The sequence below is a fragment of the Myotis daubentonii genome, chromosome 2 (genome assembly GCF_963259705.1).
Source record: "Myotis daubentonii chromosome 2, mMyoDau2.1, whole genome shotgun sequence".
NCBI classification, from domain to species: Eukaryota; Metazoa; Chordata; class Mammalia; order Chiroptera; family Vespertilionidae; genus Myotis; species Myotis daubentonii.
In genome coordinates, this window is record NC_081841.1 from 12,578,432 (window position 1) to 12,593,189 (window position 14,758).

A 14,758-nucleotide genomic window follows, 5' to 3' on the forward strand; every position below is an offset into this window, starting at 1 on the left:
TATACCAGTTGATTTTAATCCTGTCAATTTCTATTACAAAGGTTAGGGCGTTTCTTATCTCCATTCCAGGGAGTAAAGATTATGTAGCTTAAGCATGATTGTTTGTAGTGATTAACTACCCGCCTGGCACTTAGTTAAGGAGTTTCATGCCCTCCCTGACTTCAGGGAAAAATTCCTACCTGGGGAAACAACCTTTCTAGGAGAGGCATCCCCTCCCTGACTTCAGGGAAAAATTCCTACCTGGGGAAACAACCTTTCTCGGAGAGGTGACCTTGGTTAAAACACACAGCGCTAAGGGGAGCAAACATATTAAGAACAGTATGCTATATACGCCAGGTCCCTTGAAACATATGCTGTGCAGATGTTTCTTTCCTGCAGCGACTGTGTCAAGCAGCAAGGATGGACCGGCTTCCGGCAAAGTAACATCTGTATTTATTTTCCAAACTCCCCCAAATGGCTGATTTGCATCTGTTTAGTTCTCTGAGTAACATTTCATTTCCTGACTTTACAGGTTGCTATAAAATCCATTCGTAAGGACAAAATTAAGGATGAACAAGACATGGTTCACATCAGACGAGAGATTGAGATTATGTCATCCCTCAACCATCCTCATATCATCAGTATTTATGAAGGTCAGTGATTTTTTTTTTTTTTTTCATCCTCGTATCAGTTACCATTCCTCATACCATGGGGCCTGCCAAGATTTTTAGGTAATTGCCCTTCTGGGCAGGAGCCAAGTATTTTTCCTCAGGATGCAAAAATAGCCGGGTGTTATCTCTTATTTAGTTACCTTGAATGCAACCAGACACACGTAGCACAGCTCATTTTTGGTTATAAAATACCTCTGGCGGGTGCCTTCTTCCGGCTTCCCAGTGCCTTTGGTGGTTGCTAAGCAACCCACCCTATCGAACATCGGTATGTGAGACAGCCTTGGTTTCTGAAAAATGGAAGTTTGTTGGGTGACCAAGTAAAGGTGGATAAATTGTCAACGTCATTCCCCAAAATTGATGCTCAGGGCGGGGTGTCATGAGTTACTCCAATTTAGGCTCTTTGAGTTAGGAAGTACCTTTGAGAAGATCCAATTAATGTTGAGAAAGAAGAGGGATCTGCTGGTGCAAATGGAGTCCAAGTGGTAGCTGGTGTTTACAGAAAGGCAGGGTGGGGCAAAGCTTATAAAACTGCTCTTGCTTCAACCTCCTTGCTCCCTCGTGGGAAGAAACGGAGAGTATAAATTTCCCAAATCTTCATTTTTAAAATATCCTGGAAAAATATTACACGAGCAATATGTGTTTATTGCAGAAATGATCAAAATATTAATGTTAAAATTAAAAAATACTTTCTGTTCTAACTCCCAGTTTGATAAAAAGCTCGCTATCCATGTTATATTTTTATCTACTTCTCTATATCTGTATGTGTCTTCACCCAAAATGAGATCATACAGCTTATACTGTTTGTTAGCTTGATTGTTTTTCAGTTTTTATGTTATGCATCTCTTCCTATGTCAATAAATGTTCTCGCCCTAACTGGTTTGGCTCAGTGGATAGAGCGTCAGGCTGCGGACTAAAGGGTCCCAGGTTCGATTTCGGTCAAGGGCATGCACCTTGGTTTCAGGCATATCCCTAGTGGGAGGTGTGCAGGAGGCAGCTAATTGATGTTTCTCTCTCATCGATGTTTCTAACTCTCTATCCCTCTCCCTTCCTCTCTGTAAAAAAATCAATAAACTATATTAAAAAAATTCCCTACAAAGACATTTTAAAATGCTTTATAGTATTCTGTTTATGGAAATGCCATTGTTTATTGAATCATTGGCTTGTATGGGACAGTCTTCTCCCTGTGTTGTCACATCATCTTCCCTCTGTGTGTCAGTGTCTAAATTTCCCCTTTTTATAAGGACACCAGTCACATTGGATTAACATCCACCCTAATGACCTCATTTAACCTCAGTTATTTCTTTAAAGACCCCATATCCATATAGGGCAGTTTTGGCGAACCTTTTGAGCTCGGCATGTCAGCATTTTGAAAAACCCTAACTTAACTCTGGTGCCGTGTCACATGTAGAAATTTTTTGATATTTGCAACCATAGTAAAACAAAGACTTATATTTTTGATATTTATTTTATATATTTAAATGCCATTTAACAAAGAAAAATCAACCAAAAAAATGAGTTCGCGTGTGTCACCTCTGACATGCGTGTCATAGGTTCGCCATCACTGATATAGGGTGACATTCTGAGGCATTGGGAGTTAGAAATGCACTATGTAAATTTCAGAGGGCCCAGATTTAGCTCATAACACTGGAGTCATGGTTAGTTGGTGGTCCTAGCACAGGAGCCTTCTGACCCCATTTGGTTTTTCCCCTCTGCCAGACCTCAGCCCTGTGTTTTTGACCTCATGGCTTGTTTTGCTGGCTCTGTGGCTGAACTCTCTGCCTCAGGCATCCCCCTCAACCTGGCCTTTGCTATCCTTTTCAACCCTGGGACATGGCAGGAACAGTGGGTGGCAGCAATGGTGGTGGGACCCGAGTCTGTGAGTTGATGGGCTGGTCTCTCAGCCTTTCACAGAGAGAAAGGAAACCTCTCTGGAAGCTGATTGGTTGCCAGGGCAGTCAAGAGCCTTAGCTGAGTGCAGAGATGCATTAATTTGCATAATGAAAAACCAATGCCAAGGCATCTAAGTGGCTGTTTGGACAACAGTCAAGTGAATAGAAGCTGTTAAGGAACTTTGTAATTTTCAACAAGGACCTTTATGCTTAAACACACACACACACACACACACACTCACACTTACACTCATACACATACACACCTGTAGCATCAGCAGCAATAACAATAGCAACATGACAAAGCAATGGTGTAGCTCCTTTTATGTTTAGGAACTTGGGGATTTCATGAGGGAAGGCACCATCTTGGCTGTATTATCTGGTGATATTGAAATACCAGTTCCAGAGAAAAAGTAATTCATTCATAAAAAATATCAAGTAAGTGCTTAATATGTACCAGGCTCTGTTCTAGTGAACAAGATAAGCTCAGGCCCCATAGAGCTGACATTCAGTTAGTAGGCAAGTGAATAGATTAAGTGGCTTTTGAACTGAGACCTGAATGAGCAGGGAGTAAGTCTTTGGAAGAGTTTGGCATTCCAGGCAAAGGGAGCAGCATGTGTGGATGCTCAGAGGAGGGCAGGAGTTTGTGTTGGTAGAAGTGATAGAGGGCCTGTGGGGCTGTGAGGCCGAGATGGTGAGTGAGTACGATGGTGGCAGGAGAGAGGAGGTTGGAGAGGGCCAGATCTTGGTCACATTGGCAAAAGGAGGGAGTGTGGATTTTACACCAGGAATGAGGGCAAGCCATTGATTTTGATGAGGGAAATAGCATTTTTCAATTTGTACTTTAAAATAATACTAATAAAACTAGGAGTTGTTAAGTGTTTACCCTGCCCTAGAACATGTATTATCGAGTTTAATCCTTCCACCCATGACATACGAGCTGTTAACATCTCTAACTTCATGGTGAGGAAAATGTAGTTTTTCCCAAGCTTTCATCACCTAATAGATGGTGGGCCTGAAAGTCCAACCCAGTCTCAGGGACATTCCGAAGCTGGTGCTCATAAAACTAACCAGGTCAGTTGGTGGTCTGCAGCGACCCCCATTGGGGGCCTTGTCTAGACCCTGTGATGAGGGGAATTTCTGGCCCTCACAGAGATGGCTGTCTTAAATATGAGAGAGCATTAAATCCCAGCGTTGCGAGTATTTTAGGAGATATTTCTGCACAGCAGTCCATGGAAATGTAAGTTATTTATATATTATTCATAATACCCGCAGGCTCATAAAATCTGCGACCTCGCTGAATCAGCGCTGCTGTTGACCAAATCTCAAAAATAATCCCTGCAAATGTTTCTCTCTCAAACCAGCCCCTGGGGTTGCTCCCCTGTGGACCCACGGGAGAAGGTGATTAACCCACAAATCTGTCAACTGCCAACAGGAACCATGACTGGCTTCTGATGCCCAGTCCAATGAAAGGATGGAAATACACCTGCCAGTGTGGGATAGGAAGGGTAACCTAATCGAGAGAGAGAAAAGGAAGAAATCTCTGGCACCATCGCTCTCTGGACCCCCGTTTCCAGTCAGAGGAATTCCATTCTCTCAGTAGGGAGGTAATTGACAAAATGGAAAGAGCAGCTGAAAAGGAAGTGCCCGCCAGAGCTTTCAACTTGGTTGCCTAGGATGGGAGAGATAAAAACAGTTTTTGCCTGAGGTTCTGATTTCAGGATCTGAGTTCAAACATCAAAGGCCCGGCCCCCCCCCCCCCCCCCCCCCCGTTTCCCCTTTGAAAGCCTAGGAGACCCAGTCTGCACAACCAAGAGAATGAACATCTTGTACTTTAGGGAACCTTAGCGCCCCATCTGGTAACAGTCCCCGTGGGTAAAGAGGAAAAGGCGAGGGAATGGGGGCGATTGGGCCTTGCCTTCCCTTTTATGCCCTGGATTTTTTTTGTTCCTGGAAATCTCTCTTCCATGTTTGAACTCTTTTTTGGCCCCTGGCGTGGTGATCTGCTTTCATCGCGGCTCCTGTCTTAGGAAGGGCGATCCTGGCTTTCTGGGACGAAGGAGGAGGCCCATGTGGCATTGGTCAGCTGTAATCTGTCGCCTTCGGAAGAGTTTCTCAACCGTAAAATAACAAAACAAAATAGACAAACAAGCATGCCGTCTTTGATAAGCACATGAGTCTCACGTCCTTGCCCTCTGAACCTCACACCTGCTGTCTGCAAGAAGATGGCAGAAGAATCTGGGTTGTAGAAAATTCTCCAAATTCTTACCACGAAGACCCTTTGGATGAGTTTACTATCAGTTGAACGTGCCTCTCATCTTCTTCCTAGAAGTACGCATTACAATACCTTTCTTCGAGTTACCTGTGCCTCCTGAGGTTCTGCTGGTCTTTCTGGAAGGGGATATTGTTTTTGGCCTTTGGTGAACATCACTGCTCAGAACATCCAGCCAGAGATGAAGAGGAGAAAACAAGAGATAGGATCTGTGGACAAGCCCACAGCTTTTGGCCTGTGCTGTTTACTGCAGGCTTGTAGAAGGGCATTCCGCCTCCCGCCTCTCGCCTTCTCCTTCCCCTACTCTTGTGGCCAGGGGCAGTGGCGCTGATGTTTCACAGGACCCAGCAGAGGTCCTGGAGTCAGAAGCTGCTGTTCTCAGAGGGTGGTCCAGGACCAGCTGCGTCAGCATCACCTGGTCCCACCCTACTATACTGAATCCAAAACCCTAGGGGTGGGGTCCAGTGTTCCCACACACTCCTAAGTGTGAGAAGCACTCGCTGTATTGGAGAAACCCCTGCTCAGGAGGTCAGAAACCAAAGCAGGGCTGTATTGCTAGCATCAGGTATTTGGAAATACCTACAGAGCAAGCCGTTTACATTTTTTCTCTTAGGCTCAAGTATTCATTCTAATTTAGGTTTCTCAGGCAGCAAGCAAATCCTGATTTAGGCCCTTTAAAAGGCATGGGTCAGCTGAACTAATCTAACAAGGTCTGTTCTTGTTCACTCATTCACCTATTTAGTCATTTATTCCTTCGGTCATTCATTTCTTTTTACAAAAAATGTATTGAACAGTTATGTTCCAGGTACTGTTCTACGAGGGTGAGTATCTTTATTGTCCAAATAGGCTTAGATTTGAATGAGCTAATTGCTCTACCAGTTTTTACTGTGTGATCTTAGGCCAGTGACTTAACCTCTCTGAGGCTCAGTTATCTTTTCTGTTAGATGCCGCCAATAGCTAGAATCTGAATAGATAAGGTTGTGAAGAATGACTCCAATAATATGTAAAATAGTTAAGCACAGTGCTGGGTACATGCTCAATACATGATATTGATTCTTCCCAATGTGATTGATCTTTAGGGCTGTGAGAGGTCCTTTCTGGCTAGAGTAGAAAGTCCTCTTGGGAGGTGCTGGAAGAGAAGGTTGACCAGATAGCCTAGATCAGTGATTCTGGATGCTGGATAACACATTAGAATCTCATGGGGGTATTTGTAAAAAATGCTGATGCCTCGGCATTTAGATTTAGATTTAATTGACCAGGCTGAGAAATATGGACTTAGTCCTGCAACTAAGGGGAAATGAGAGCCCTGCTCTATGAACTCGTCTTGGTCAGATCATTTGTCATCAGTGAATTCCAGAGAAGAACGTGTGTCTGGCAGCAGTGTGTCTAGTGAGCAGTGAGCGATACCTTTGGGCCTGGGTTTACTTACTTAGCCATTTGGTTGCTGCCCTCATCAGGGACTCAGAGCCCCATGAAACAGTTTGTTGAACTTGGCAACGTGGTGTATTATGCTTGTGTTTACTCTTTTGAACCCATGGCGAATTGCTGAGCCTTTAAACACACGGCCTTTGCTGCCAGATCCCCAAGTTCCACACGAAGTCTCTGCAGACTGGATGCAAAGGAAGGACTCGCCCCTGTTCATAACATAGCACCAGAGAGCTGTCTTCACTGTTAATCATGTGAACCAGCTCTTCAGCTGCGAGTCTGTCCAGCCACGTTTCTAATGAGTTTCCTATTAAGTTAGCTATTTGACCTTCAAGTGTATTATTTTCATTGTTTTCTTTTGATTACACCCAAGCCATTTTTCTGAAGGCTGGAGATTAGAAGTAAAACAACTGCAAATGAACGCTACTCCCTGGTTGTCCTGCCTCACCCTCTTGGGTTTCCTGGAATTCAGTATTTTCTAGTGCCTCAAATAATGCCTCTCGTACTTGAAGCTAATTTTTAAGGAGAAAACTGGAACCGTGTTGTCATTTAATGTGGGGTCTTTGGGAATTAACTGGGATGGCTCTGTTAATTTGCCCCTGGTAGTCATAGGCTGCATTTAGGGAGGCCCATAGGGTATAGAAGAGGTCCCACTGGCCACCGTGATTTCTGACAGGAGGTTCCTCTAGTCGGTATGGACTGAGATTGAGATCCACGCTTTGGCACCCCACTGGGGACTGAGGAATGGACCCTAGTTAAGAGATCGGGCTTGCTTCCACCTCAGGCTTTGTTGTCTTTGAGTATTAGTTTTCTGTCTCCTCCATTCAGTCTCCTGCCTTCCCCATCCTTCAGCGCCACATGTATAATGTCAGATGCGGCTTCTGCGAATACATAGCCTTAATAATTTTGGATTTAATCCAGGCATATCTTCATTTGTTCTTTCTTAAACTAATACTTGCTGCTTAGTAATACCAGGCTAACACTTATGCTTATTGTGAGCTATGATAATATTTACAATAAGGATGGTCTTCATTTCAACAGGTGAAGAAGCTGAGGCACAGAAGGTCAAGTAACTTGCTAAGGTCACTCAGCTGGTAAATGGCAGAGCCTAGTTCTGAACCCAGGTAGCCTGGCTCTGGGAATCAGGGTCTTAACTACTGCACTACCTTGTCCAATGCGGGAGACTGGGATTTAGAGTGAACAAGATGAGCCGTACATGGTGGGTCAAGCAGTGCTAGAAGCAGAGGTGTGATAACCATAGGCCCGGCTTCATTGCCCAAATTAGGGGAGCATGCTTGTTTTCAGAAGTTCACTATATCAAGTAAAAGAGCCTTAGCTTCAGTCTGGGATGATTCTGAGATGTTCTGATCAATTGTCACTGCTCTCTCAGATTCAGGATTGTGTGTATGTGTGTGTGTGTGTGACAAAAAGTCTGAGACAGAGCAATAGAAAAATGATCACGGAGACTGTGGGCATGGCTGATGAGTGTGTGATTATGGCTGACAGAGCTCATCCCCTCAAAGCCCTGCTGGTTTCCATGGAAACACCACCAGGGATGGTTGTGGAAGGAGGGGAGTCCAATGGCTGGTCCAAAGTGGTACATTTGATCTCCTCTTCCATGCAACTCCTATCTCTTTCCTGGCCATGTCTGTCCTCTGTCCTCCTAGGATTTGATATTGGGCCCTCAAATAGCACTGTTAATCTTAGCAGGAGTGATTGGTTCTTGGTAAGCTTCTGCATCTCTGTCTTCTGCAGGTCACTTGCATACTTTCTTACCATTTCTTCTTTCTATGGAGTCTACTGCTGGCAGTGGATGGCCTGGTTGGCTATGGTTCTTCTTGGACATGCCAGCCAACATCTAGAAAGAGTTTGGGTTTAAGTGAACTAAAGAGCTTTTCATTGTCCAAACCAGGAAACACATTGACTCAACTCTGACCAGTTCATTGACAATGGGGAGCTGCCAGTCCAGTTTAATTTTCTCACTCTCACTGCCTTGGGCTTTTGGACTTAAGGGATCAGAAGACCATTCTGTGAAGCCATGAGCCCATGAGGTGTTTGAAATTTAATTCTGGAGAGGAAACTCTTGAAGAGTGAATCTTGTATTGACTAACTGATGCAATTAGGTTGCAGACAGTTCTCGCAAAGGAAAGATGTCTCCATTTCTAAAATGGAAAATAAGCAATTTTCTGTGAGGATTCTACTGACCTTTAAGAAAAGAGCATCCCCGAGAAATGGAACGGTACTTCTGTCTGAGGTTTTAAGAAAGTAATAAAAATGCTGCCATGTGGGGAGGCAACGCCATGGAAGGAATGGCAGTTTCCTGGAACTAATTTGGGATATGAAGTTGACAGAAGGCAAAGGCAGGAAAAGAATTCAGACTGGTCCACTCTAGGCCCTTGGCCTTTTTTTGCTTAAAACCAACAAACTAATCTTCCTTTCTTAAGGTTACATGTCAAGCAGAAAGATATCCTCCAGTTTTTCGAACCTGCTCATCACAGAGCATCCTGTAAATCGATTCCCACCCTCTCCCTTCCCAAGCCCTTCATCTTCCTAAATGGCCTCCTGAATTTGGCTCTAAAATGCCTGGTGGATGGTTAAAATCCCAAGATCTCCTCACGCATCAGCATCTCTCCCAGGCCAGAGCATTGTTTTGATAACACGCATATTCTCAAGTTATACAGTTGTGTTATTAACCCCGAGGGCAGCAGGAGGGAATGGTTAGGAGTTGGGTAATTAGCGTGGTTGTGAAAGCCAGACAAATCAGGAGGCAGAACTGGGCTGTCAAACTGAACATCTGATGAAATTCAGAATTAATTTGGAGAAGTCGCTGTTGCCATAGCGACCAATCCCCATTCTCCTTTGAAATGGAAAATAAACAGAAAACAAGCAAAACAATTCAAGTTGGTGTCTGGGAAGAAGGCCCTTCTGTGGGACAGTAGAAGAAAACGAAGAGAGTTTGGATATTTTAGGACAAGCTGAAACAATGGTTAACACGCTCTCCTGCAAACAAAGCCCAAGTCCTTTGTCATGGGTCAGTTCCACGCCTGCTTTCTCTAGGAATCTTTTCAGGCCCATTCGAGTTACCTCACCCATCTTTCTGATCATCTGGGTACTTAAAGCCTATATGGTATAGGTGAGACCTTGATTTATTTGTGAAGTACTAGTTTTATTCAACCAGATAGCAACTCTGGAGAACAAAGACTGTGTCTTATGCTATGATTGCATTCTTTTAAACACATAACAAAATGCTCAGAAACATGTTTCAGGTAGGCTGATAAAAGAGCATTTTTAGAAGAGACAGTGATGTTGGTTCTCTTTTATGAAAGAGAATCTTTACTGAGTATTGGGGAAGGAGAGTCCAATAATTGGCTCTTGGTGTATAAAAATGCAACTGATATCTGAATATTAATATTCTGTCCTGCTACATTACTGAGTATTATGTAAGGTGGTGTGGAGTTGTGGCAAGAACATAAGCTTTTGAGTCACACAGATTTGGGATCAGATCCAGTAAGGATCTGCCCAACAGAAATGCATACAGATGAGCATTAAAAGTCATGCATGAGAATGCTCGCAGCAGCACTGCTCATCTTGACCCCCACCTTTCCAATGCAAATGTCTATATCAACTGTAGAATGGATAACTAAACCATGATGCATTCACAACATGGAGAACTCTACAAACATGGATGTGAACAGTCTTTGACTACATGGAACAACAGCATGGATTATTCTTACAAATATAATGTTGAGCTAATGAAGCCAGACAAAAAAGAATATGTACTGCATGATTTCATTTTTAGAAAACTTGAAATGCCAAACTAATCTGTGCTATTGGCTTATATTTATGATATTCATGATATTGGTGGAGATATGTGTATACACACAAGCACACACACTTGGGGAGATGGGTAGTGACAGAAAGAGGCCCTGGCGGGTGTTTGCAGGGTGCTGGCCACATTGTTTCTTGATCTGAATGCTGATTTCCTATTTATGAAGTAGGAATAATATTAATACCTATCTCATAGGAGTGTTAGTATTAAATGTGAGAATCCAGGGCATGAGGCAATGGTTCAATAAATGTGAACTATTGTTATTCTGAATAAGCCTTCCAGGAAAGGAGCGATAGCTGTCTGGGGAGGCTCTGGAGAGAAGAGAGCCCTGGACCATTTCATAGGTCCAGGATCCTGGATGCTACCCTGTCCTTTGTTCCACGTTTTTATCATTCTTGGCGATGTCTGGTCACTTGTGTCTGACTCCTCCTCCCCAGAGCTCCCTGGGGCCTTCAAGGCCTCTGTGTTACATTCAAGGCCTGCTTCTTCTTTCTCTTCTCTCTCTTTTTAAAAAAATTACCTTTATTGATTTCAGAGAGGGAGGGAGAGGGAGATAGAGAGAAGCATCAATGATAAGAGAGAATCATTGATCAGCTGCCTTCTGCAGGCCCCCCTGCTCTCCTGCCCGCCCCCTCCCCCAGCACCCCATCGAGCCTGCAATCCAGACCTATATCCTGACCCGGAATTGAACAGTAATCTCCTGGTTCATAGGTCAATGCTCAACCACAGCCACGCCTCTTGTCTTAATCCCTGGCACCCTGGTAGTTCTGCTCCTATTTCTGCCCTCTTTCACTTTTCCTTCTCCAGGGCCAGCCTCTCCTCTCCTTCTTAACCTTGTAAAGACTTCCTTTAGTATCCTCAATGCCATCCACATAGTGGGTGCTTCATAAAAATTTGTTGTTGTGCTAAAACACAGATCTTCAGCACATGGACGTGGGCCCAGCGCTGTGGGCTGACTCCAGCCGAGCTAGGTTTCTATTCAGGGCTTTGATTTTCCTGGTGGGCCTGGCATGTCAGGGGCCATAGTTTTCCTTACCACTCTGGAGCCACTGGGCTTCTGGGTAAAACTGTCTGGCCAAGAGACACAGGCTTTCATTTTTCAGAAAGGAAACCCTTCCCAACTGGTGGAAAATAAGCTTTTGCTTAGTGACTAATAACATAAACACAGACAAGATTTCTGGGCTTATAAATAACCAGCTGTAAAAGTGCCCAAGGGAAGCAGCCCTTTTTGCCATAAGAATGGCCAAGAGCGGTCCTGTCACCTCACTGATAGTGGCCTGACTGTGGGCAAGGAGCCTTGGGCCGCGGGTGCGGAAGCCGGTCATTCTTTAGAACAGATTCCCAAGGCCTCGCTCTCATACATTATAAATCCCGGGCTGTTCTGGAAAAATAATAGTTGATCTATAAGGCTCTTTTTGCCTGAAAATACTCTGGTTCTGCAGCAGCCACAGCATGTTTTAAAGAGCTACGTTGGTGGGGAGAGAGAGAGGCAAGTCTTAGGGTTTTGTTTTGCCAGAAGCTGCCTAAGAGGCAGATGAAGTAATTACGAGAAGAGCTTCCATTTACTGAGCACTGGCCAAGGCACTGTACGGAGGATGCTGGGCCCAGCAGCCCACTGAATCCCACGTGACTGGGATCGTTAACCTTGCTTGACCGTTGAGGAAACCGAGGGTCAGAGGGTTTAGTGCATGTGAGTAACAGTACAGTGAATAATACTGTAGAGCATGGAGTGTGTAGTCAGACCACGGGCTCAGGCCTGCCTTGGCCTCGTCCGAGCTCTGTGGCCATGGCAGTTGCTAACCTCTCTACACCCAAGCTTTATCATCTGTTGAATGGGGGATACTCATAGGACCAAAGCCATAGGGCAGAATTCATGCAGAATGCTATTAGTCCAGTGCCTGCACATAGTAAACCTTCAGTAAGTGCTGCCTTCATTAGGAAGGGCTCAAGAAGCTTCACGTATGGACACCGCATTGCCTTCTTGAAGAAGCATTGATGCTTCCAGTCTAGAACGGCTGTTTGCCTTTAGCTAATCTAGAGTTCCAGTGAGGGCCATGACCATGAGACTCCAGCTGTTTCCTGTGGGAGGGCTGAGGGTGGGGTTCCAGAGCCAGGCCTGGCCACTTGGACATTTTTCTCACTTGGCTGCCCCCCCAGCTCCTGCAACAGTGAGGGGCTGATTTTATCAGTTGGGTATCATCTCATTCATCCAGTGTTTTCCACATTGGCTCCTGGTTAGTTCCTGGGGATTATAATAGGAATATTGAAATGACCAAAGCAACCTGCAAAGCTCTTGAGTTAAAGAAACCAGATTCTCCAAGGGGCCATCCAGTCTTAACATTTTCCAAATTATGTTACCTCAGTTTGACCATGGAACCCCATTTGCCTCAGAATAGCTTGCAGGGCAAGTGCTCCATGGAACATGCATTTGAAACTGTTCCCCACACCCCTCCAAATGCAGCCAGCAGCCGGGCAAGAGTTAACGGTGGGAAATCAGGGAGGATGGGGATTTGGAGCAAGGGGTGGCCGGCGATGTGGAACAGGTGGACAGGATTGGGATATACTTTAGAGGTAGGATCAGCAGGACTTAGGGATGCAATCTGCTTAGTAAAATATTTGGCGTATTGAAGTGTGTTGAACTGAACTGCATTTATGTCTCCTTGATACCATGTCAGCCAGTTGGGAAAGGAAGAAGCCAGTGGCTGAAGCCACCCTTTGGTTTGCAGGGGGCACTGACCCACGCCTTCTGATAGACACTGAAGGGACCGCTGGCTTTGACCTTTAGTCTTTGGCATCAGACTTTTTGGGGTGTGAGGTTCCTTGTTTCTTTCCCTGTCAAAGTACTTTCCTTCTCCTTCCTCCTCCCACCCCTTGTAAAATGAGGAAACGCTCTGCCCGCGTTTGGGAATATCACTCTCTCATTGTTGGAGCCCGAGCCATGCATCCTGAGGCAGCTTTTCCCGTTTCCAAAGTTTATTGTTAATGAAAAGTGCAAACCAGGCTGAAATCCCTGGCAGGAGCCGGAGCCGCAGGGTACACCGAGGCCAGCAGACGCAGGAGCAGCCAATTTTATCTGGCTGTTCTCACTCTCCTCCTCCTCTCTGCCCTCCTCCTCCCCGCTTAGTTTTATCAGAGAGGTTTGGCTGGACTTGAAGGAGCCAAAAAGGACCGGAGCGGGTCTGAGTTCCTAGCGGCAGTGACAAGGTGTGGGAGGACAGGGGACCCAGGCCTGGGCACATTCCAGTTTAACTCAGTCCTCAGTGTGTGCGCGCCCTCGTGTGTGTGTGCGTGTATGTGTGTGTGTGTGTGTGTGTGTATGTGTGTGTGTGTGTGTGTGTGTAGTAGGCCCTGGGGGTCCAATAATATTGATACGAATTGTAATAGCTAACATTGAGTGCATGCCGTAAGGACAGGCCTTGTTCTAAGCATTTAGCATACCACTTATCAATAAACTCTCCCAGCAGTTCTAAGAAGTACATCCTAATATTATGCACATTTTATAGTTGACTAAACTGAGGCACAGAGAGGGCAAGCAACTTCCCCAGAGTCACACAGCAAGTAAGAGGCAGATCCAGGAATCCTACTTGCCAGTGTCTGGTTTCAACACTGTAGTTTTTGTCTCAAAGTTCAGGCAGGTAGAGGAACTGGATATATAAACTAGCAAATAAATTCATTTAGTTTGAAAGTCCTATGATGCAAGTGCAGTAAAAAGCAGAAGGAAGGCATAGTGGAAGCCATATTTGAGTTCATTCTCAACTGATGAGTTAGAAGAGCATGGAGGTGGGAAACAGTTGTGTGTGTGTGTGTGTGTGTGTGTGTGTGTGTGTGAGAGAGAAGGAAACAGAAACAGCAAGGAGTCCTACTATGGTGGGCATTGGGCATGTAGTGCCTTACTGGGATTGGTAGAAGCTGGTGAGATGGAGGAAGGTAGTCAGGGTCCTTCAGGGAGGGTCTTGGGTAGCCTAAAAAAGAGTGTTTTTATTTTATTTTTTATAAAATATCTCCTGGGAGTAAAGGTTTTCAAAAACAATTATTATTTTGTCTTTGCTCAAAGGGCATTTTATGTGAAATCCAAAGTATGAAACGGCAGCAGAGTCCCTTTGGTTGAGGCAGTGCTGAGGACCAGAGCCTGTCCTTCGAGGCCTCCCCGAGCCCGGTGCTCAGGCATCTGCCTGGAACTACAGGACCTCTGACGAGCAGAGTTTTGAACATATCGCTGTTTGAGAATATCAGGGTTGGGAGAGAAGCACTTAGTGATATGTAATTATTTACTACTAGAGGCCCAGGGCACGAAATTCTTGCAAGAACAGGCCTTCCTTCCCCCAGCTGCTGGCACTGGCTTCCCTCTGGCACCCGGGACTGGGGCTTCCCTCGCAGCCCTGGCATCGTCCAGACGGTCATCTGGAAGGATGTCTGGTCTAATTAGCATATTAAGCTTTTATTATTATAGATGATTGTCCAGAATGCACTTATTAAGGTTTAATAAATATTAATTGAGCTCCTAGGCCAACTAGCACACCGGGTGCTGGGGATACATTAGTGAATGAACTGGAACCACCCTCATTTACAGTCTAACGGAGGAGACAAAATAAACAAATACAGAGAATTGTTGTGTGATAAGGCTAAGGGTCCACAGGATCATATAGGACCAGGTGAGCCACATTTGAAACTTTGGGTTTTATTTTGAGTGAGA

General features: G+C 45.0%; 1 protein-coding gene across 2 annotated transcripts in view; it reads left to right on the forward strand.

Annotated features, from left to right (window-relative positions):
- Positions 1 to 14,758, forward strand: part of NUAK1 (NUAK family kinase 1) — a 78,983-nt gene that overhangs the window by 39,498 nt on the left and 24,727 nt on the right. For both annotated transcript variants that reach the window (XM_059681773.1, XM_059681772.1), the window contains exon 2: positions 512 to 632. In XM_059681773.1, coding sequence (XP_059537756.1) covers positions 512 to 632 — 121 coding nt within the window. The remainder of the gene's footprint in view (positions 1 to 511; positions 633 to 14,758) is intronic.